We start from the raw sequence: 22,186 nt of genomic DNA on the forward strand, positions 1-22,186 counted from the left end.
GTCCCACAGACCCAACCGGACCCTCTCCACCGACACCCTCATCCGCCTAGCCGAACTCGTCCTCACCCTCAACAACTTCTCTCTTGATTTGTCCTACTTCCTGCGGACAAAGGGGATGGCCATGGGTACCCGCATGGGCCCAAGCTATGCCTACCTCTTTGTGGGTTACATGGAACAATCCCTCTTCCGCACCTACACTGGCCCTAAACCACACCTCTTCCTCCGTTACATTGATGACTGTATCGGCGCTGCATCGTGCTCTCACGGGGAGCTCGAACACGTCATCCACTTCAACACCTTCCACCCCAACCTTAAGTTCACCTGGACCATCTCCAACATATCCCTTACCTTCCTGGACCCCTCTGTCTCCATCTCAGGCATCCACCTAGAAACCAATATCCATTTCTAGCCCACCGACTCCCACAGCTACCTAGAATACACTTCCTCCCACCCACTTTCCTGCAAAAATGCCATCCCCTATTCCCAATTCCTTCACCTCCGCCGCATCTGCTCCCAAGATGAGGCATTCCACTCCCATACATCTGAGATGTCCTCATTTTTCAAGAACCACAACTTTCCCCCTCAGCAGTCTAGAACGCCCTCAAACATGTCTCCCGCATTTCCCGCACCTCATCCCTCACACCCCGCCCCTGCAATAACCGCCAAAAGAGAATCCCCCTAGTCCTCACATACCACCCCACCAACCTCTGGATCCAATGCATCATCCTCCGACACTTCTGCCATCTACAATCTGATCCCACCACCAAAGACATTTTTTCCTCCCCACCCTTGTCTGCTTTCCGGAGGTGAAAGTCTCTCCTGCACATCTGCCAATGTGGTGTACTGTATCCGCTGTACACGGTGTGGCTTCCTCTACATTGGGGAAACCAAGCAGAGGCTTGGGGACCGCTTTGCAGAACACCCACACTCGGTTCACAATAAACAACTGCACCTCCCAGTCACGAACCATTTCAACTCCCCCTCCCATTCCTCAGATGACATGTCCATTCTAGGCCTCCTGTAGTGCCACAATGATGCCACCCGAAGGTTGCAGGAACAGCAACTCATATTCCGCTTGGGAACCCTGCAGCCCAATGGTATCAATGTGGATTTCACCAGCTTCAAAATCTCCCTTCCCCCTACCTCATCCCAAAACCAGTCCAGCTCGTCCCCACCTCCCTAACCTATCCTTCCTCCCACCTATTCCCTCCTCCCACCTCAAGCCCCACCCCCATCTCCTACCTACTAACCTCATCTCGCCCCTTGACCTGTCTGTCCTCCCTGGACTGACCTATCCCCTCCCTACCTCCCCACCTACAGTCACCTCCTCTGGCTCCATCCCCGCCTCTTTGACCTGTCTATCTCCTGTCCACCTATTTTCTCTTCTATCCATCTTCTATCCGCCTCCCCCTCTCCCCCTATTTATTTCAGAACCCCCTTCCCCTCCCCCATTTATGAAGAAGGGTCTAGGCCCGAAACATCAGCTTTCTTGCTCCCCTGATGCTGCATGGCCTGCTGTATTCATCCAGCTCTACACCTTGTTATCTCAGATTCTCCAGCATCTGTCGTTCCTGCTATCCCTCACCATATATTTGGCTGGATTAAATACAGTTCCATGACTAATAGTGTTCTGCAGAGATCCACACTGGGCCGTGTGCTATTTGTGATGTATACGGTTGAAAGGTGGGTGGGTTAGCCAAAGTTCAGTGGAGTTGTGTATAGTGTAAAAGGATACAGAAGAGTTGCAGATATGAGCAGAGAAATGGCAGGTGGAGTTTTATCCGGGCCAGCGTGAGGCGCTGCACCTTGGGAGGTCAAAAGTTAAAGAAAAGCATACAGTCAGGGCAGGACTCTGAGCAGCATTGATGCACAGAGGGATCTTGGGGTTCAAATCCATCGCTCCCTGAAACAGTCCACGCAAGTAGATAGGTTGGTAAAGAAAGTGTATGGCATGCTTGCCTTTATTGGTCAGGGAATTGAGTACAAGAGTCAGAATATCATGTTGCAGCTTTATAAGACTTTGGTTAGACCACACCTAGAGTATTATGTTCAATTGTGGTTGCCACATTACAGGAAGGATGTGGAGGCTTTGGAGAGGGTCTGGAAGAGGTTTACCAGGAAACTGCCAGGATTAGAGGGTATGAACTGTAAGGAGAGGCTAGAAAAACTAAGGTGGTTTTCTCTGGAGTGGCAAAGGCTGAGGGGAGACTTTATGGACGTCTGTAAAATTATGAGATGGATCGATAGGGTTGTGGTCAGAATCTTTCTCCCCCAGAGATGAAATGTCTAAAACTAGAGAGCATGCATTTAAGGTGAGATTTGGAAAGTTCAAAGGAGATGTGAGGGGCAATATTTTTACTCAGTGGAGGGCATTTAAAAGATTTTTAGATAGGCACATGAGTATGCAAAGAATGGAGGGATGTGGACCAAGGGCAGGCAGAAGGGATTATTTTAATTTGGTGTCATGTTCGGTGCACCATCGTGGGCCGAAGGGCCTGTTCTGTGTTCTAAACGCAATGTGCCATTTCTCGCCCAATTGTCCAGCCTCTCTATATCTTGCTGTATCCTCTGGTAATCCTCCTCACTATCTGCAGCTTCCTCAATCTTTGTGTCATCTGCCAACTAACTAAATAGTGCCTACATTCTCCTCCAAATCATTTATATATATATATTGCAATGTACAGAGGTCTCAGTACTGATCCCTGTGGAACACCACTGGTCAGAGATCTCCACTTACAAAAACACCCTTCTATCACTACTGTTTCTTCTATGACTAAACCAATACTGTGTCCATCTTAATGGATCCCATGTGATTTCACTCTGTGTCAGCCTGCCATGATGGACCTTGACACACATCCATACAGACAACATCTTACTGTCTACCCTCCTCAATCATATTTGTCACTCATAAAACTCAGTCAAGTTTGTGAGACACAAAACTATTCAACTTGTCACTAAAAAGACCAATTTTTCCCCATGTAAGTAAATCCTATGCCTATGATTCTTCTCCAACAGCTGCCTTACCACTGATGTAAAGTTTACCAGCCTGTAATTTCCCGAATTATCCCTGTTGCCCTTTTTAAACAAAGGAACATTGTTGGTTATTGTCCAGTCCTCTGGGACCTCTCCTGTGACTATAGAAAATACAAAGCTATCCAACAAGATCAGCAATTTGCTCCCTTGCCCCTCAGCATTCTGGGACAGATCCCAGCAGGCCCTTGGGACTTGTCTACTTCAATACTTTTCCAAACACCCAACACCACCACCTGCTTTATCTAGATTTACCTTACTCGAGACTGACCAGCCATTTTGTTCGCCTCCTTTGTGAATACTGATTAAGGGCTTTATAGCTCTGGCTCTGTGCATAAGCTTTCCTCCTTTATCCTTGAATGGGCCTTCCCTTTCCCTAGCTATGCTCTTGCGGTTTGTACATGTAAACCACCTTGGAATTTTCCTGAATCCAGTTTGCCAGGCATTTCATGGCCCTTTTAGCTTTCTGATTCCTTATTTGAGTTCTTTTCTGCTATCGTTATATTCTTCAAGGGTTCTGTCTTCAGTTTCCTGAACCCTCATTTGATTTTATTGTCATATGTACCGAAATGCAAAGAAAAGCTTTGTTTACGATTTGTCAATAGATCACAGCTAGTGAAGTATGTACAGTTCAAAAAGACTTAGAGGCATACAGATTACATTATTTGAAGTTAGAGGGACCATTCAACAGTCTGATAACAGCCGGGAAGAAGGTGTTCCTGAACCTGCTCGTGCATGTGTTCAGGTTTCTGTATCTGCAGCGTGATAGAGGTTGTAGGAGATCATTGCTGGGATATGATGGGTCTTTGATGATATTGGCAGTCTTTCGTGACAGTGAGCTGTGTAAGTAGAGTCCATGAATGGAAGGTGGGCTTCTTTGATGGTCTGGGCTGTGTACACTACCTTCTGTAGTTTCTCACAATCCTGGGCAGGGCAGTTGCCATACCAGGCTGGTATGCACCCGGACAGCGTGCTTTCAGTGGTGCATCTGTAGAAGTTGGTGAGGGACCTTATGGACATGGCAAATTTCCTGAGCTGGCTGGGGAAGAAGAGGTTATTGTGCCTCCTTCACAGTTGTATCTTTGTGAGAAGCCTAGGACAGGTCATTGGTTATCGTCCCTCTGAAGAATGTGATGCTCTTCACACTCTCAACGTCAGTTGCGTTGATGTAGATGGGGACGTCTTCTCCTTTTTTTCTGAAGTCAATGATCAGTTCTTTAGTTTTTCCAACATTGAGAGACAGATTATTACACTACGTCACTGAGCCCTCTATCTCTCTTCTGTATTTTGACTCATCATTGTTGGATATATATCCCACTGTGGTGGTGTCGTCAGCAAACTTATAGACGGCGTTCGTTCGGAATTTGGCAGCACAGCCATATGCGTGCAGGCTGTACAGGGAATACAGTAGGGGTCTGAGGACCCATCCTTGGGACGGCTCCAGTGGGTGCTGAGTGTTCTTGTGGCAGAGGTGCAGTTACCTATCCTCACTGATTGCGTTCTGTGGGTCAGAAAGCTGAGGATCCAGCTGCAGAGGGTGGGGCCGAGACCAAGGTCAGAGTGTTTTGAGATCAGTCTGCAGGGAAAATGGTGTAGTCAGCAAGCAGAAGACAGACGTAGGTGTCTTATTGTCCACATGTTCCTGGGATGAGTGCACGGCTAGGGATATGCCATCCTCTGGTTAGGCAAACTGTAATGGATTGAGGCAGGATGTGAGACTGGAGTTGATGGGGGCCATGACCAGCCTGTTGAAGCACTTCATGATTATAGAGGTAAGAGCCACTGGGAGGGTAGTCATTAAGACACATTGCATGTGCTTTCTTAGGCACGGGGATGATGGTGATTTTCTTCCAAATGTCGTCTTTTTCTCTTTGACTGAGCTCACAAATTCTCACCATCTAAGGTTCCCAAATCTTGCCATCCTTGTTTGTTGTTTTCACCAGAACATGCTGACCCTGAGCTCTGAACAACTGGCCTTTAAAAGTTTTCCACATATTAGATGTGGATTTACCATCGAACAGCTGCTCCCAATCTACATTTCCCAACTGCTATCTCATATTGTGGCAGTTAATTTTCACCCCGTTTTTTACCCAAGGACGACCCTTGTCTTTATCTGTAAGTAACTTAAAACTCAGAGAATTATGGCCACTGCCCTTGAACTGCTCCCCCCACTGAACTTTCACATCACCTGGCCAGTCTCATTCCTCAATACCAGGTCTGGCACGGCCCTTTCCCTATTTCAACTGTTCACATATTGTTTCAAAAAGATTCACTCCACTCCACCCCAATCCAAGCCCCTGGAACAAAGTGATTCCTATGGATTGTGGGGCAACTTAAAATCACCGAACTCAACAACCCTGCTGTGTTCACACTTATTCATTACCTGTTTCTCTAACACATGCTGCCTGTTGGGAGGCCTGAAGTACAGTGAGGAAGGCACTGGCCTAGTGGTATTATTGCTGAACTGTTAAACCAGAGGCCCAGGTCATGTTCTGGGGACCTGGGTTCGAATCCCACCACAGAATTTGAATTCAATAAAATATCTGGAGTTAAGAATCTATTGATGACCATGAATCCATCGTCAATTGTCAGGAAAAACCCATCTGGTTCACTGATGTCCTTTAGGGAAGGAAACTTCTATCCTTACCTGGTCTGGCCTACATGTGACTCCAGACCCACAGCAATGTGGTTGACTCTCAACTGCCCTCTGGGCAATTAGGGATGGGCAATAAATGCTGCCTAGCCAGCAAGACCTTCATCCCGTGAATGAATAAAAAAAACCTCATCAAAGTGATTGTGCCCTTCCTATTCCTGAGTATTACAGAGTTGGGTAGAGTATTTGTGAAGCAGGAAGCTAAAATGTGTGGTTCCTTGCAGAGATTTGTGCTTTGTCTGTACTTAGACAGAAATTTTTAAAAGTTTCTATGAACAGCAGCTGGAGTTACCAGTCCAGAGAGCCTCAGTGAAACAAGTGATGATGATCATGTTTGTTGGAGGTCAGTTACCTCAGCTCCAGGACATTTCTGCAGGAGATCCTCAGGGCACTGTGCTAGGCCCACCTATCTTTGCCTGCTTCAGCAATAACCTTCCCTCCATCACAAGGTTAGAAGTGGGCGTGTTCGCTCATGATTTGCAGAATGGGAAGCAGACAAAAGGGAACGCCATCACCAAGCTCCCCTCCAAGCCAGTCCCTCAGTGTCATTGGATCAAAATGCTGAAACTCCCTCACTGTGGGTGTTCTTATCCAGCAGTTAAAGGCAACAGCTTGCCACTACCTTCTCCGAGCAATATTATCTAATCGTGTTAATCCACACAAAAAACATGATGTGTGATGGGGTAAGCAGAACTAGGCTATCAGGAAGCTGTCTGAAACAGTTTTAAATTTGTTGCGAAGAAATTTTAATTGGAGATTTTAATTTCCCCTGTATTGATTGGGCCACCCAGAGGGTAAAAGGCCTGGATGGGTTGGAATTTGTCAAACGTGTCCAAGAAAATTTCCTAAATCAATATGCAGAGGGCCGTACTCAGGAGGGTGCAACACTGCACCTCCTCTTAGGAAATGAGGTCAGACCAGTGAATTAAGTGTCAGTCGGAGAGCACTTTGCGTCCAGTGACTATAACTCTCAGTTTTAACACAGTCATGACACAAATTAGGACAGATCCCCAGGTTAAGTTGCTAAACTGGAGCAGGGCCAATTTTGGGGCCATTAGGCAGGATCTTGCAGCAGTCGACTGGGTGAATCTGTTTGAAGGAAAAGGAATAACTGGCAAATGGAAGGCTTTTAAAAGTGTGATATCAAGAGTCCAGAGACAGTATGTCCCTGTTAGGGTGAAGGGAAAAACTGGCAGATTCAGGGATCCCCCGCTGATGAGGGATATTGAGGGTCTGGTCAGGAAAAAGGAAGGCAGCATACACTGGGTTGAAGCTATCGGGCTCAAGTGAATCCCGAGATGACAATAAGTAGTATCGGAGGACACTTAACAGAGAAATCAGAACAGCAAAGAGGGTATGAGATGGATCTGACAGATAACGTTAAAGATAATCCCAAGAGGTTCTGTAGCTATATGAAGACCAAAAGGGTAGCAAGGGAGAGAACGGGCCACTTTAAAGATCAGCATGGCCTTCTGCGTGGGGAACTACTGGAGATGGGGGAGATTTTTAAGGAATAGCTCTCCTCAGTGTTTACTGAGGAGAGAATTGTGGATGCTAAGGAAATAAAGGAAACGAGTGAGGATGTTTTGGATTGCATGCGTATTACCAGAGAGGACATGTTTGCCACCCTTTCCCTCTGCCCTGAGAATATAACCCCAGATCCATCTGCTCCCAGAGATAATGGGAACTGCAGATGCTGGAGAATTCCAAGATAATAAAATGTGAGGCTGGATGAACACAGCAGGCCAAGCAGCATCTCAGGAGCACAAAAGCTGACGTTTCGGGCCTAGACCCCTCCCTCTCTGATGAAGGGTCTAGGCCTGAAACGTCAGCTTTTGTGCTCCTGAGATGCTGCTTGGCCTGCAGTGTTCATCCAGCCTCACATTTTATTATCCATCTGCTCCCACACTCCTTTGGAATTGTACTTTTAGGTTTAATTTTCCTGCCTGCCTTCTCTTGCTGTTCTCTTTGAGCTGATTACTTGGAGATAGTAATGGCTACCATGGAGCTGTAACTGTGTTACAACAGTTTTCTGTATTCTCAGTTCATGCTGAGGGGACATGCAAAGTTTCAAACTTTAAAATCAGGTCACAAAAGGGAAATACTTGAGCATCTGTGTTCTACACCCTCTTCCTCACAGTTTTCAATGCTTCCAAGTTGGTCATATGCAGTTTTCAGATCAATCTACATAGCCTACCGCTCACATCTGCATTGTGGATCAAGAGAAGGCACAGTTACATGCATTGCTGGGAACATGGCTGCTGCAAAGGAAGAGAGATGGGATTAAAGGAAATGGCAGCAGGTGAAGCTCAATGTGGAGAAACACAAGGTCATCTACTCTGGTTCCAAGCAATCTGGATGTTTTCTCAATAGTGACAGACTTGGAGCTGTGGAGCAAGGAAGACAGTTGGACGTCCATGTCCACACACCATTAAAAGCCCAAACTGGAATAAAGAAATCATCTCTGGCAGTGCTGGAAGATAGAGGAGAAGTGTCAGGGCTGAAACCAAGAAGTATTTCTTCACACAGAAGGAATGCCAATTTAGACATCCCACTCCTGTGGATGGTGGGAGTTAGCTGAGGCTCAGTCTGGAGTTCAACAGGCAGTTGTTGGTATGGGTATTAGAGCAGAGGTGGGAGCTGAAGTAATTGAAGGCTAGGTCAGACAGTTAAGTTGAGTGAGGGGCTGATTGGCCTTTCTCCATCCCAGCGGTTTACTCATTTTCCATCCCAATGGTTTACTCGTTCACTAATGGAGAAACACATCACGCGTTTGATTATAGAGTCATTCCCGACCTGGCTTATGGGACTACTGAGCGAGGGTTGGAGATTGAGATGAGAATAAGTGATATCTGTGTTTAGCTAGTCTGTTCTGTTCTGTCTGTCTCTAATTCTATCGTTCCCCTGTTTTAAAAGGAGAGAATGCGAAGAGAACAAGAAGAGGCCACACAGCGATTGGAGCAGGAGACAGAGGTGAGCAGACGATGGAGGGAGAGAGGCTCAATTGTAGGACTGAGGGAGAGTCAGTCTCACATGACTAGTCTGATAACAATGTCCTTTTTGGGCTCCTACTTAAATCGGTAATTTGTTGCAGATGAAGGGATTGTGGGATTGGGAGTTCCTGGACCAGGGCTTGGTTCAGAGATTCCTGTCCATGGGAGGACCATGAGCAGGGTTAGAGTGTCCCCTCTGGATGAGGTTCAAGAGTACATGTTAACTTTGATGTTAAACAAAGGTGAAGCTCTGTCTATTTCATGCAGACTCTGATCTTTCCAGCAGAGGGGATTGCTGGGTGTGAGAGCTGTCCCGGAATGTGCAGGTTTGTCTGATGTTAAAGCGCCTCCTTTATTGCTTACAGACTTTCAGCACAGAGCCGTTAAAGATGGACTACAGGACCCTTGCAGCACTACCCAGCAGTGGCATACAGAGGGTTAATCGGGTAGGTAATAGTGTTTATGGAGACTGGTGTGTGATGCCAGGGACCCTCTGCTCTCATAGGCATCACCCTGAGCAGCCGAGAGCATGATGATAATGCTGCAGTAGCCCCCAAACCCATCGAGCCTAAGTTGGCTCACTGTATAGGGACAGTCGACATCTCCCATCTACACATTCTCATCTGCTGTCTACACCCTTGGTTCCACACTTGATGTTGATCTGGTAAGAAAATGCCCAGGTGTTTTTGTGGAAGCACTGATAATACCGGACTGAGACCTGACCATACAGAGTACCTGATGCATTAACAAAGCATTGGCCTTAACAACTCCTTTAGAAAGGCACTGCACTAAAGCACTGAGTTAGAGAGGGTTTTATCATTACCAGTGACTACCTGTGTGGCCCAGTTAGCAGCAGAGACCTCATGGAACACATTTACATACCTATGTACAGCCAGTCAAGTACAGAGTCCTGCTCTAGTACAGCATGGGGATCAGGCACAGACACACCCAGTCATGCACACTCCCCCTCCCCTCCCCTCCCCCTCCAACACTCGCTCTTTCCCCTCCCCCACACACTCTCTCTCCTTCCCCCTACCCCTCCCCCCAAAAAGTCTCTTCCCCCTACCCCTTCCCTTCCCCATCCCCACTTGCTCTCCCCCCCCCCGACACGCTCGCTTTTCCCCCCGCCGTGACATGCTCGCTCTTCCCCGCCTCCCTCTTCTCTCTCCCCCCCCCCCCCCCCCATGTTCGCTCTTCCCCGCCTCCCTCCCCCCCCTACGGTCTCTCTTCCCCCTACCCCTTCCCCTTCCCCACACTCTCTTCTCTGCTCCCCTCCTTCCCCCTCCACAGTCTGTCTTACCCCCACCCCCTCCCCGCCTCCACACTGTTTCTTCTCTGTTCCTCCCCTCCCCCACACACCCTTCCCACCCCTCCCCCACACACTCTCTTTCCCCTACCCTCTCCCTTCCCCCACACACTCACTCTACCCCCTTCCCCCCCAACACAGTCTCCGTCTCCCCCTCCCTCCACCACATGTGCACACGCTTCCTCTTCCCCTTCCCCCTCCCCTACTCTCTCTACCTCCTCCCCCCCCATCACACACCCACTTCCCCTTCCCCTCCGTCACACACTCTCTTTCTCCCTCCGACCCCCTCCCCAACTGTTCTCCCGCCCCAGCCACACTTTTAGCTTTCTGAGCTGTGGATAGGACCAGCTGTTGTGTTGAAACATTCCGTTGTTCAGGAGTGGGTTTCAGTCCAGCTACTTGTACGTTGCCCCCAACACAGCAGGCACCACAGTCCATCAGGGGAGTGAAAGCTGAATCCTCCAGTTAGTGATTTGTCGAGAGCAGTTTGCTGCAAGGTCAGTGCCGTGCCACTGTCATTCTAACTTGCAGAATCAATAGGCAACTCACAAGCAAAGCTGAAGGTGCAGCTGCAGCTCAACACTGCAGTAGTGCAGTACAGTAAAGATTCACAAGAACATTGAGAACTTCGAGATTACTGGAATTGGGAAAGATTGTATGGGATAAAACTTTACTTTTCAGGAAAGTGTCTCCCTCGAAAAGTTGTGACGGAGGAAAGGTGCACAAAGAAGCTAAAACTAATGGCTATAGTCTAGCAATAAACCAACTCCGAATAATTCCAGAGATAATGGGAACTGCAGATGCTGGAGAATTCCAAGATAATAAAATGTGAGGCTGGATGAACACAGCAGGCCCAGCAGCATCTCAGGAGCACAAAAGCTGATGTTTCGGGCCTAGACCCTTCATCAGAGAGGGGGATGGGGAGAGGGAACTGGAATAAATAGGGAGAGAGGGGGAGGTGGACCGAAGATGGACAGAAAAGAAGATAGGTGGAGAGAGTATAGGTGAGGAGGTAGGGAGGGGATAGGTCAGTCCAGGGAAGACTGACAGGTCAAGGAGGTGGGATGAGGTTAGTAGGTAGATGGAGGTGCGGCTTGGGGTGGGAGGAAGGGCTGGGCTAGTTGTTCGTCCAGCCTCACATTTTATTATCTCCGAATAATTCCAAGCAGGAAGTGAGAAGTTTCTTTCCTCAGGGTGAATCAGGCAAACAGTTTGATGATTTCTATCTGAACGTAGTTGTGCCTGTGTGAGCAAAGGGAATCTACTGAAAGACTGCAATGAGGTAGATGGACTCGAAGGAGAATTGTACAGCAGCTAAAACTCATTGAAGTGAGTGCCCAGCTTCTGTATTGTACATACACTGCAGGATTACAGAAAAGGGTCAGTTTGTTTTGAAGCCTGGACTTGGAAGCATTTGCAGTTGTAGGAATGTTGAGTTTTGGAATAGCTTCTTGGTCAGAGGAGGGGAATGCAGTCTATTTTAGTCATGGGCGTGGGGGAAGAGGGTTGGAATGAGTGCCTAGCCCTGCACCTGCTTGTTTCCAGTCATTGTGGGGATAACGGAACATTACCACACACAGAGCCTTGTGTTGCCTTGTGGAGTTAGACACACTCCCATTCTGTCCTTGACTGTTTGCGCAGGAATTGGGACCTTAATCCATACCAAAACCTGCCAGAGATCTGCTGAGCCCAAAACCACTGCAGCAAGTCTGTTTGGTAAGTGTGGAGCTGTGAGATATGGGGCTGCATTGGGAATATACTGAGATTTACCTTGGGCTGAGAACAGAACAGGAATCTGGTTTGCATCTGGTGACGATGAGGAAACATTGCCTGTTTGTAATTGGTCTGGTGCATGGTAAGGGTTAAGAGATGATATGAACAGAGGTTCGTGACCAGACCCTCCTTATTCCTCTGCTGGGGTTAATGTTGAGAGATGATTAGCAGCCTCCTTCAGTAAGTTCCTCCTCTGCAATGAGTTTCTACACTGGTCACTACGGTCAGTCACTCTTCAGTATAGCCACACTGCCTGGTACGGGCGCGGCCCTTCCCAGAACGCCTCTGGCCGGGTACGGGCGTCCTCCCCCGGTACATCTCCGACCTGGCACAGGCTGGGCACCCCACCCCTCCCAGTACGTCTCCAGCCCAATACAGACGTGGCCGTTCCAGAATGTCTCCAGCCTGGTACAAGCCACCACTCCCCCCACCCCTCAATACGCCTCCGGCCCGGTACAGTCCCTCGCAGAACGCCTCCAGCCCGGTACAGGTGTGCACTCTCCCGTCTCCCAAACTGCAGCCACTCGGGTAGCAATCTGCCTCCTTGTTTATGCTTCCAAAGAGAATAATCTCACATTTATCCACATTATAGTGCCTCTGCCATTGATTGGCCCAATCACCCAACCTGTCTGGGATCTCTGCATCCTCGTCACAGTTCACCCTCCCACCCAACTTGTAGAGTCTTTGAGCTACTCATTCAGTCTTGAACATTCTTTCTTTATCTAACACTCCCTCAGATTTTACTCCACTCTTTCTTTCCACTCTAACACATGTTCTGCCCCTCTGCCTCCCCAGCCCCCTTGCTTTCTCTCTCTACTGTTGCCCTGCCCCTCCGTATTTACTGTTGTCAGGCCAAGTCTGGACCAGGCTTTGCTCAGGGCTTTGGCAAACAGGGGAGCTGTAAGGGAGACTGCTTGGCTGCACGTTGAGGCTGGGGTGTTGAAGCAAACCCTTCTCCCAGGCCAGCAGCGAGGAGCAGGGGCACTTAGTGAAGACGGGGGGGAACCTGAATGAGGCGCAAGAGGTAATGAGGTGCACTACCAGGCAGAATGGGAAGCAGCTGTTCCCGGTGTCAATGCGGTAAGAACAAGGGCCAGCGTTTCAAGGTGACAAGCTGAAGGATTAGAGGGGAAACCTCATCTCTATAAGGTACTTGGATGAGCCACTGAAATGTGATAACAGTCAAAGTTGTGGGCCGAGGGTGGGAAAATGGGACTGTATGATTCTGAAGTAATCCCCATATTGTCAGATTGACAGAGCAATTCCGCTCCTTCCCGCGGCTAAAACAGGCGCCACCTGTTAGTCTGCTCGATGAAGGCTCGTGGTAACCAGTGCCTGCCTGTGAAGTAGGACACCCCTCTGCTCACAAGACACTGCCACCATCCTGGTACTCTGTTTGGCAGCATTCCCCAGGACACCACTGTTAAGTGTATTCGTCCTGCTCTGGTTTGTCTTACCAAAATGCAACACCTCACAGTTTCTAAATTAAACTCTTTCAGTTGTTCTGAGTCACGAATAGTGCCTTGAGCATTTCAGCTTGTTCTGCCCAGTACCATAACAGCCTGTGCCCTTTAACCTTGAGGGAATTAAGCACATTGCCTACAGTGATTGACAGCTCATAGCAATTGAATTCTGAATAAGCTCGATTGATCTCTTTCTCTCTTTCTCTCGCTTCTAGTCATCTGAATCCCTTCTTTCTTTCTGTCTGTTTTTCTGACTTTTCCCCTGGTGAAGGGCTTTACTGAATTGGCAGCGATGGAGGTTCAGTGCAATCAGCCGATGGAGCAGGAAGTGGTCTCCTCTTGGAGATCGGTGGCTGTGCCTTTGAGTGGGCCTTCCAGCGGCCTGGGGCCCCTCGGTATTAGGCAGCAAGCTGCAGAACCCAACCATGGGCACCTGGTGATGGAGAAGAGCGGTGGGCACATGCTGCTGCCTGAACCCAGCCAACAGGTACCCAGCAGCCAGGAGCAGGAGGTTCTGATTGAGCTGCAGCCCATTCCCTTCCACCAGAACCCGTTTGTGGTGGCAAATAGGAAGGGCCAAGAGAAAGCCAGGTACCTCCCAGCAGCAGGAGCATCTCCACAGTGCACAAGGGGCAACTCGAGCTGCAACGTCCAGGCAAGCACCCACCTGCGCATGTCATGGTGTCAACATGTGCCCACTCACCTGTCTCTTCAGCAAGATTGCACAGTGCATGTGTTGTGGCTTTGTTCTTGTGGCTGACCTGATTGACTAACCTACTGCAACGAGGAGCATTAGGAGGCAGAGAGGTTGACTTTGGTTTATCCACTGCCTCTTCTCTTGTTTGCCTGGGGTTGGTTGGCAGTGTACAGGGGTAGGTATGAATAGATGTGTGGGTGTGTGAGAAAGAGTGTGTTTGTGTGAAAGAGACAGTGGATACATTGATCTGAGAACGCGCAACAGTAGCTGACAATAGGTGAGGGTGCGAGAGGGGCTGACATTGGGGTTGAACGGGAGAGGCGCTGACGTTGTGGGTGGGGACATGGAGGTGTTTATATATGATTGTTGTGTGTCTGTGTGGGGGAAAGGCTTTAGGTGCCTGATTGGAGAATGACTGGGTGTGGGTTTGTGCTCTAACATTCTGTATTGCACCAAGCTCATCAATATAGGGGGCCACATTTTAAATTCTTTGTCTAGGGCACCATGACAGAACTGCAGCTCCTTGTTCCTCACCCTGTCTCTGTCTCCTCCCCATCTTGGACAGACAGCAGCCCCTTGTCCTGACCCCTTACCCTCTAAGAGCAGACACCAACCATTTGTCCCAGGCAGTGAGTGAGTGACCATCATGACATCGTCCACCAGCTCCACCTTGGTTGTAGAACAGACACTCCACCTCACCCATACCCCCACCCAGAAGCTTGCAGAATTGGCCGTGAACAAGAAATTCCATTTTATATAGCTATCTGTCAGGTGTTTCATTTCTAGTACAAGAGATAAGGAGCCAGTTTTCTTTGGACAGTGATTTACCTCAGTTAAACATGCAGTGAGATCTCGGAATGCAGGTAGATCAGTTTGAGCAGTTAATCACAAGTGATATAATTAGAACATGGAGTCTACATCTAAAGTATTAAAATACAGAAATAAGGAGTTAATGAACATACTCCAATTACTGTCAGTAGTTCTGGAATCCACAGAATAAGAAGGATATTGAACATTGAGCGAGTGCAGAAAAGATTAAACAAGTAGTTAATTCTTGAGAGGGTGCAAATATAGAACGTGACTGACGTTTGCGGATTGCAGAGGTTTAGAAAAGGATATCAAAGTTTGATAGGTTGGTGATTGACAGTTTGCACTGGTGGGTGAGTCCGGAGCAAGAATCATGACATGGTAGTCACTGACATTCTGGATGTGAGTTTGCTCGCTGAGCTAGAAGGTTAGTTTTCAGACGTTTCATCACCATTCTAGGTAACATCATCAGTGAGCCTCCAGTGAAGCGCTGGTGTTATGTCCCACTTTCTGTTTATCTGTTTAGGTTTCCTTGGGTTGGTGATGTCATTTCCTGTGTTGGTGATGTCATTTCCTGTTCTTTTTCTCAGTGGATGGTAGATTGATTTGGAGCCAATGTGTTTGTTGATGGAGTTCCGGTTGGAATGCCATGCTTGTGGGAATTCTCGTGCGTGTCTCTGTTTGGCTTGTCCTAGGATGGATGTGTTGTCCCAATCAAAGTGGTGTCCTTCCTCATCCGTATGTAAGGATACGAGTGATAGTGGGTCATGTCGTTTTGTGGCCAGTTGATGTTCATGTATCCTGGTGGCTAGCTTCCTGCCAGTTTGTCCAATGTAGTGTTTGTCACAGTTCTTGCAAGGTATTTTGTAGATGACGTTCATTTTGTTTGTTGTCTGTGCAGGGTCTTTTAAGTTCATTCGCTGCTGTTTTAGTGTGTTGGTGGGTTTGTGGGCTACCCTGATGCTGAGAGGTCCGAGTAGTCTGGCAGTCATTTCGGGAATGTCTTTGATGTAGGGTAGAGTGGTTATGGTTTCGATCCCATGGGTGTACCGTTGGTTTGTCTGTAGGTTTTGTTATTGAAAGTGAACTGGGTGGTGAGGCATAGGTCCACTAGCTTGATGATGTTGTCCTTGCTGATGAGTTTGGTGTCTGGTGTATGTGTCTTCGGTTCTTCTAATAGTGCAGTCAGTGTTTCTTTGGCCAGGTTGATGTTGCTGGATGTGAACAGGGCTGTTACGTCAAAGGAGACCATTATTTCATCCTCTTCTATCTTGGTGTCTTTAGTGTTCAGGAATTCTTGGGTGGAGCGAATGGAGCTAGCCACCAGGATACATGAACATCAACAAGCCACAAAACGACATGACCCACTATCACTCGTATCCTTACATACAAATGAGGAAGTACGCCAATTTGATTGGGACAACACATCCATCCTAGGACAAGCCAAACAGAGACACGCACGAGAATTCCCACAAGCATGGCATTCCAACCGGAACTCCATCAACAAACACGTTGATTTGGAGCCAATCTACCATCCTCTGAGAAAAAGAACAGGAAATGACATCATCAACGCAGGAAATGACATTACCAACCCAAGGAAACCTAACCAGATAAATAGAAAGCGGGACATAACACCAGCGCTTCATCGGAGGCTCACTGATGATGTTACCTAGAATGGTGACAAAATGTCTGAAAACTAACCTTCCAGCTCAGCGAGCAAACTCGCATCCAGAACCTCAACCTGAGCTACAAATCTTCTCAAAACTCGCTAATCACTGACATATTGAGTGAAAAATTTAGGAAGCATCCCTTATGACAGTGTGGGACATGCCGACACCTGGAGCTATTGCTGGAGTTATGGCAGGCTTGATATATTTATACACACCTGAGAATCACTCAGAGGGATCCATGGGAAATGCTTCACCTATAGGAATATAGTGCTGGTTGTGAGAGGTCAATCATCTCAGCTCCAGGACATCTCTGCAGGAGTCCCTCAGGGTAGTGCCTTCGGCCCAACCGTCTTCAGCTGCTTCATCAATGACTTTCCCTCCATCATAAGGTCAGAAGTGGGGATGTTTGCTGATGATTGCACAATGTTCAGCACCATTCGTGACTCCTCAGATACTGAAGCTGTCTGTGTTCAAATGCAGCAAGATCTGGACAATATCCAGGCTTGGGCTGACAAGTGGAAGGTGTCATTTGTGCCACACAAATACCAGGCTATGACCATCACCAGTAAGGGACAATCTGATTTCTGCCCCTTGACATTCAATGGTGTTAGCATCACTGAATCCCCACTATCAACACCCTGGGGGTTATCATTGACCAGAAGCTCAACTAGACTCACTCCATTAACACAGCGGATAAGAGAGCAGGCCAGAAGCTGGGATTACTGTAGTGAGTAACTCACCTCCTGACTCCCCAAGGCCTGTCCACCGTCTACAAGGCACAAAGCAGGAGTGTGATGGAATACTCCCCACTTGCCTGGATGAGTGCAGCCCCAAGAACACTCAAGAAACGACACCATACGGGACAAAGCAGCTGCTTGATTGGCACCACATCCACAAACATCCCACTCCCTCCATCACCGACGCTCATTCGCAGCAGTGTGTACTATCTACAAGATGCTCTGCAGAAATTCAGCAAAGGCAGCACCTTCCAAACCCAGAACCACTTCCATCCAGAAGAACAAGGGCGTTAGACATAAAGGAACACCACCACCTCCAAGTCACCCATCATCCTGACCTGGAAATACATCACCATTCCTTCACTGTTGCTGGGTCAAAATCCTGGAATTCCTTCCCTCAGGGCTTTGTGGGTTAACCTACAGCACATAGTCTGCAGGGGTTCAAGATGGCAGCTCAGCATCACCTTCTCAAGGGGCAACTAGGGATGGGTAAGAAATGCTGGGCCCAGCTAATGATGCCCACATCCCACAAATGAATAGATTTAAAAAACACACTATTTCCAGATCATGTCACACATCAGGCTATATGACAGTGTACTTTTTTCCTTTATTTATTTACGGCATGAGGACGTTGCTGACCAGACAGCATTTATTGCCCATCCCTTGTTGCCTAGGGGGCAGTTAAGAATCGATCACATTAATGTGGGTCTGGAGTCACGTGTAGGCCAGACCAGGTAAGGATGGCAGTTTCCTTCCCTAAAGGACATTAGTGACCCAGATGGGTTTTTCCTGACAATCAACAATGGATTCATAGTCATCATTAGATTCTTAATACCAGATACTTTATTGAATTCAAATTACACCATCTGCTGTGGCAGGATTTGAACCTGGATCCCCAGAACACTATCTGGGTCTCTGGTTTAACAGTCCAGGAAAAAACAGAGTTAACGTTTTGGGTCCAGTGTGCGCGAGAGGGAGAGGGGGCGAGAGTGCGTGCGCGAGAGGGAGAGGGGGCGAGAGTTTGTTTGGGGGCGCGTGTGCGGACAAATGCAGTGGCTGTGACTGTGTGTTGGAATGCTTACTTATTGGAGGTTTTGATGAGATTGTTGTATCTTTTGCTGTGTTTTTCCAGGACAATTCAAGTGATTCTCCTGTTCTCAGTAACAGTGGCATACGGGAGGTCTGCAGCTCTCCTACCTCTCAGGTGAGTACCCAGGTAATATTTATTGAAACAGTTCTTCAGATAATTGATTAAAAGGAGATGATACAGAACACGTTGCACCTCATGCAAAGACCTGGTGCAGTGGAGTGCGTGCAGTGTCCGGGATAGAGCACACAGTATTATAGATCGTCCATGGTGGAAGGAGACACTTTGGGTCCATGCCAGTCATCAAACATTTGTCTACTCTAATCGCATTTTCCAGTACTTGGCCATTAGCCTTGAATGCTGTGGCATTTCAGGCATTAATCTAAACATCTTCATAGAATCCCTAAAGTGTGTAAGCAGGCCATTTGGCCCATTGAGTCCACACTGGTCCTCTGAGGTGCATCCCACTGGACCCACCCCTTAGACCATCCCTATATTTCCTACCCTAGACGTTATGGGCAACTTAGCACAGCCAATCCATTAATTTACATACTTTTGGACTGTGGGAAGAAACCAGAGCACCTGGAGGAAACCGACGCAGACACAGGGACAATGTGCAAACTCTACACCATGGCCCAAGGCTGGAATCGAACCCGGGTCCTTGGCGCTGTGAGGCAGCAGTGCTAAACACTGAGCCGCCATGTCGCCCTCTTGAATGATGTGAGGGTTGCCACTTCTTCCACCCTTTTCGACAAGTGAGTTCCAGATTCCCACAACCCTCTGGGTATAGCAAAGAGCTGTTAAATCTCCTCGAAACCTCCTGCTCTTTACTTTTCATCTCTCCCACTATTAATTCCTGTACTGAGGTTTCTCCATATCTGTGTTTTTCATCACTTTGCACACATCAGTTAGATCACCCCCCGCTCCAGCCTTCACTGCTCTAAGGAAGACCTCCTCAGTATATCTAGTCTGTGCAAAGAACATTGAAAACTTTGTATCAGAGATAATAGGAACTGCAGACGCTGGAGAATCTGAGATAACACAGTGTAGAACTGGATGAACACAGCAGGTCAAGCAGGATCAGAGGAGCAGGAATGTTTGACGTTTCAGGCCTAGACTCTTCATCAGAAATGGGGGAAGGAAAGGGGGTTCTGAAATAAATAGGGAGAAAGGGGGAGGTGGATAGAAGATAGGTGGGGAGGAGACAGACAGGTCAAAGAGGCGGGAATGGAGTCAGTAAAGGTGAGTGTAGGTGGGGATTTAGGGAGGAGATAGGTCAGTCCAAGGAGGAGGGACAGGTCAAGGGGGCGGGATGAGGTTAGTAGGTAGGAAATGAGGGCGTGGCTTGAGGTGGGAGGAGGGAATAGGTGAGAGGAAGAACAGGTTAGGGAGGCGAGGACAAGCTGGGCTGGTTTTGGGATGCGGTGGGGGAAGGGGAGATTTTGAAACTGGTGAAGTCCACATTGATACCATTGGGCTGCAGGGTTCCCAAGCGGAATATGAGTTGCTGTTCCTGCAACCTTCGGGTGGCATCGTTGTAGCACTGCAGGAGGCCCATGATGGACATGTCGTCTAAAGAATGGGAGGGGGAGTGGAAATGGTTTGCGACTGGGAGGTGCAGTTGTTTATTGCGAACCGAGCGGAGGTGTTCTGCAAAGCGGTCCCCAAGCCTCTGCTTGGTTTCCCCAATGTAGAGGAAGCCACACCGGGTACAGCAGATGCAGTATACCACATTGGTAGATGTGCAGGTGAACATCTGCTTGATGTGGAAAGCCATCTTGGGGCCTGGGATGATGGTGAGGGAGGAGATGTGGGGGCAAGTGTAGCACTTCCTGCGGTTGCAGGGGAAGGTGCCGGGTGTGGTGGGGTTAGAGAGGAGTGTGGAGCGGACAAGGGAAGCGCGGAGAGAGTGGTCTCTCCAGAAAGCAGACAAGTGTGGGGAGGGGAAAATATCTCCGAAAAAAATCTGCAATCTGACCCCACCACCAAAGACATTTTTCCATCCCCACCCTTGTCTGCCTTCCAGAGGGACCTCTCTCTCCGTGACTCCCTTGTCCGCTCCACACGCCCCTCCAACCCCACCACACCCGGCACCTTCCCCTGCAACCACAGGAAGTGCTACACCTGTCCCTACACCACCTCCCTCACCCCCATCCCAGGCCCTAGGAAGACTTTACACATCGAACAGATGTTCATCTGCACATCTGCCAATGTGGTGTACTGTATCCACTGTACCCGTTGTGGCCTCCTCTACATCGGGGAAACCAAGCGGAGGCTTGGGGACCTCTTTGTGGAACACCTCCACTCGGTTCGCAATAAACAACTATATACCACCCAGTCACGAACCATTTCATCTCTTCCAACCCTCCCTCCACTCCTCGGACGACATGTCCATCATGGGCCTCCTGCAGTGCCACAACGATGCCACCCGAAAGTTGCAGGAACAGCATCTCATATTTCCCATGGAAGCTCTGCAGCCCAATGGTATCAATGTGGATTTCACCAGCTTCAAAATCTCCCCTCCCCCGAGCACATCCCAAAACCAGCCCAGCTAGTCCCCGTCTCCCTAACCATTCCTCCCACCTCGTGCCCCACCCCCATCTCCTACCCACTAACCTCATCCCACCCCCTGACCTGTCTATCCTCCCTAGACTGACCTATCCCCTCCCTCACTCCCCACCTACATTCACCTCCACTGGCTCTAACCCTGCCTCTTTGACCTGTCTGTCTCCTCTCACCCTGTCTTGTCCTTTATCCATCTTCTATCCGCCTCCCCCTGTCTCCCTATTTATTTCAGAATCCCTTTCCACTCCCCCATTTCTAAAGAAGGGCTAGGCCTGAAACGTCAAGCTTTCTTGCTCCTCTGATGTTCCTTGGCCTGCGGTGTTCATCCAGCTCTACACCTTGTCATCTTCCACCACCACCATCTTCTATCTCCTAATGTAAACCAATTTTGCATTTAAATGACGAGCGCTCTCTGAGCTAACATGTGATCTAACTTTACTGATTAGTCTACTGTGAGAAACCTTGACAGCAGCTTCACTAATGTCAACGTAGACGATGTCTACCACTCAGTCCTCATCAATCTTTCTGGTAACTTACTGAAGAAAACCCATCTGGTTCACTAATGTCTTTTAGGGAAGGAAACTGCCATCCTTACCTGGTCTGTCCTACAAGTGACTCCAGACCCACAGCAATGTGATTGACTCTGACATGCCCCCTGAGCAATTTGGGATGGGCAATAAATGCTGCCTGGTCAGCAACACCCCCATCCTGTGAATGAATTTTTAAAAATTACCTCTAGGTTTCACTATTCCAAGCCATCTTCAGCCATTCTCATTAATTCGTTATTCAAAAAAATACTCTGCATAAACATAGTTACATCAAGCTCCACTTATCACATCATTTACGCTGTATGCCCTTGACTGCCTTACATGTCAACAGCATTCCAAAATTTCCATCCACATTTTCAAAACTGCTATCTGCCGATTTTCCTCCAGCTGAGCAATCTAAAATTATCTCCCTTCCTCTAACGAAAGCCCCTTCAGCGTTGCCAAGTGCACACTGCTCCAGCTCCCAGAGCAGGCCTTCAATCCCTTCCTCAAACACTCTGCCTTTCTTTCCTGGGTCACTCCATAACTTTGGCTACTTGACCTGATATCAGTTTGTAGCTCAGCATAAAACTTTGTCTCAAAACTGAATGTTTTAGGACTTTTTATTTAGCTTGTATTTATATAATACTTTTTGAGTTCTATAGTAGGTGACTAGATACTTGATCAGAATGATCAGTTGATACAGTACTTTCCTTTCACCTAAAATCACAATGAGATGTTTATTATGGGATAGTAGGAGCTGCAGATGCTGGAGAATCTGAGACAACAAGGTGTAGAACTGGATGAACACAGCAGCCAAGCAGCATCAGAGGAGCAGGAAAGCTGATGTTTCGGGTCTGGACCCTTCTTCAGAAACG

At 48.2% G+C, this 22,186-nt stretch overlaps 1 protein-coding gene across 12 annotated transcripts in view; it reads left to right on the forward strand.

Moving 5' to 3' along the window:
• Positions 1 to 22,186, forward strand: part of scrib (scribble planar cell polarity protein) — a 222,455-nt gene that overhangs the window by 153,815 nt on the left and 46,454 nt on the right. For 10 of the 12 annotated variants that reach the window (XM_059640836.1, XM_059640869.1, XM_059640855.1 and 7 more), the window contains 4 exons: positions 8,600 to 8,656; positions 9,042 to 9,122; positions 13,490 to 13,873; positions 18,262 to 18,333. In XM_059640836.1, the coding sequence (XP_059496819.1) occupies positions 8,600 to 8,656; positions 9,042 to 9,122; positions 13,490 to 13,873; positions 18,262 to 18,333 (594 nt within the window). The remainder of the gene's footprint in view (positions 1 to 8,599; positions 8,657 to 9,041; positions 9,123 to 13,489; positions 13,874 to 18,261; positions 18,334 to 22,186) is intronic. The other 2 variants (XM_059640866.1, XM_059640873.1) reach the window with 1 other exon arrangement.

Source organism: Stegostoma tigrinum, chromosome 2 (genome assembly GCF_030684315.1).
Source record: "Stegostoma tigrinum isolate sSteTig4 chromosome 2, sSteTig4.hap1, whole genome shotgun sequence".
Lineage (NCBI taxonomy): Eukaryota > Metazoa > Chordata > Chondrichthyes > Orectolobiformes > Stegostomatidae > Stegostoma > Stegostoma tigrinum.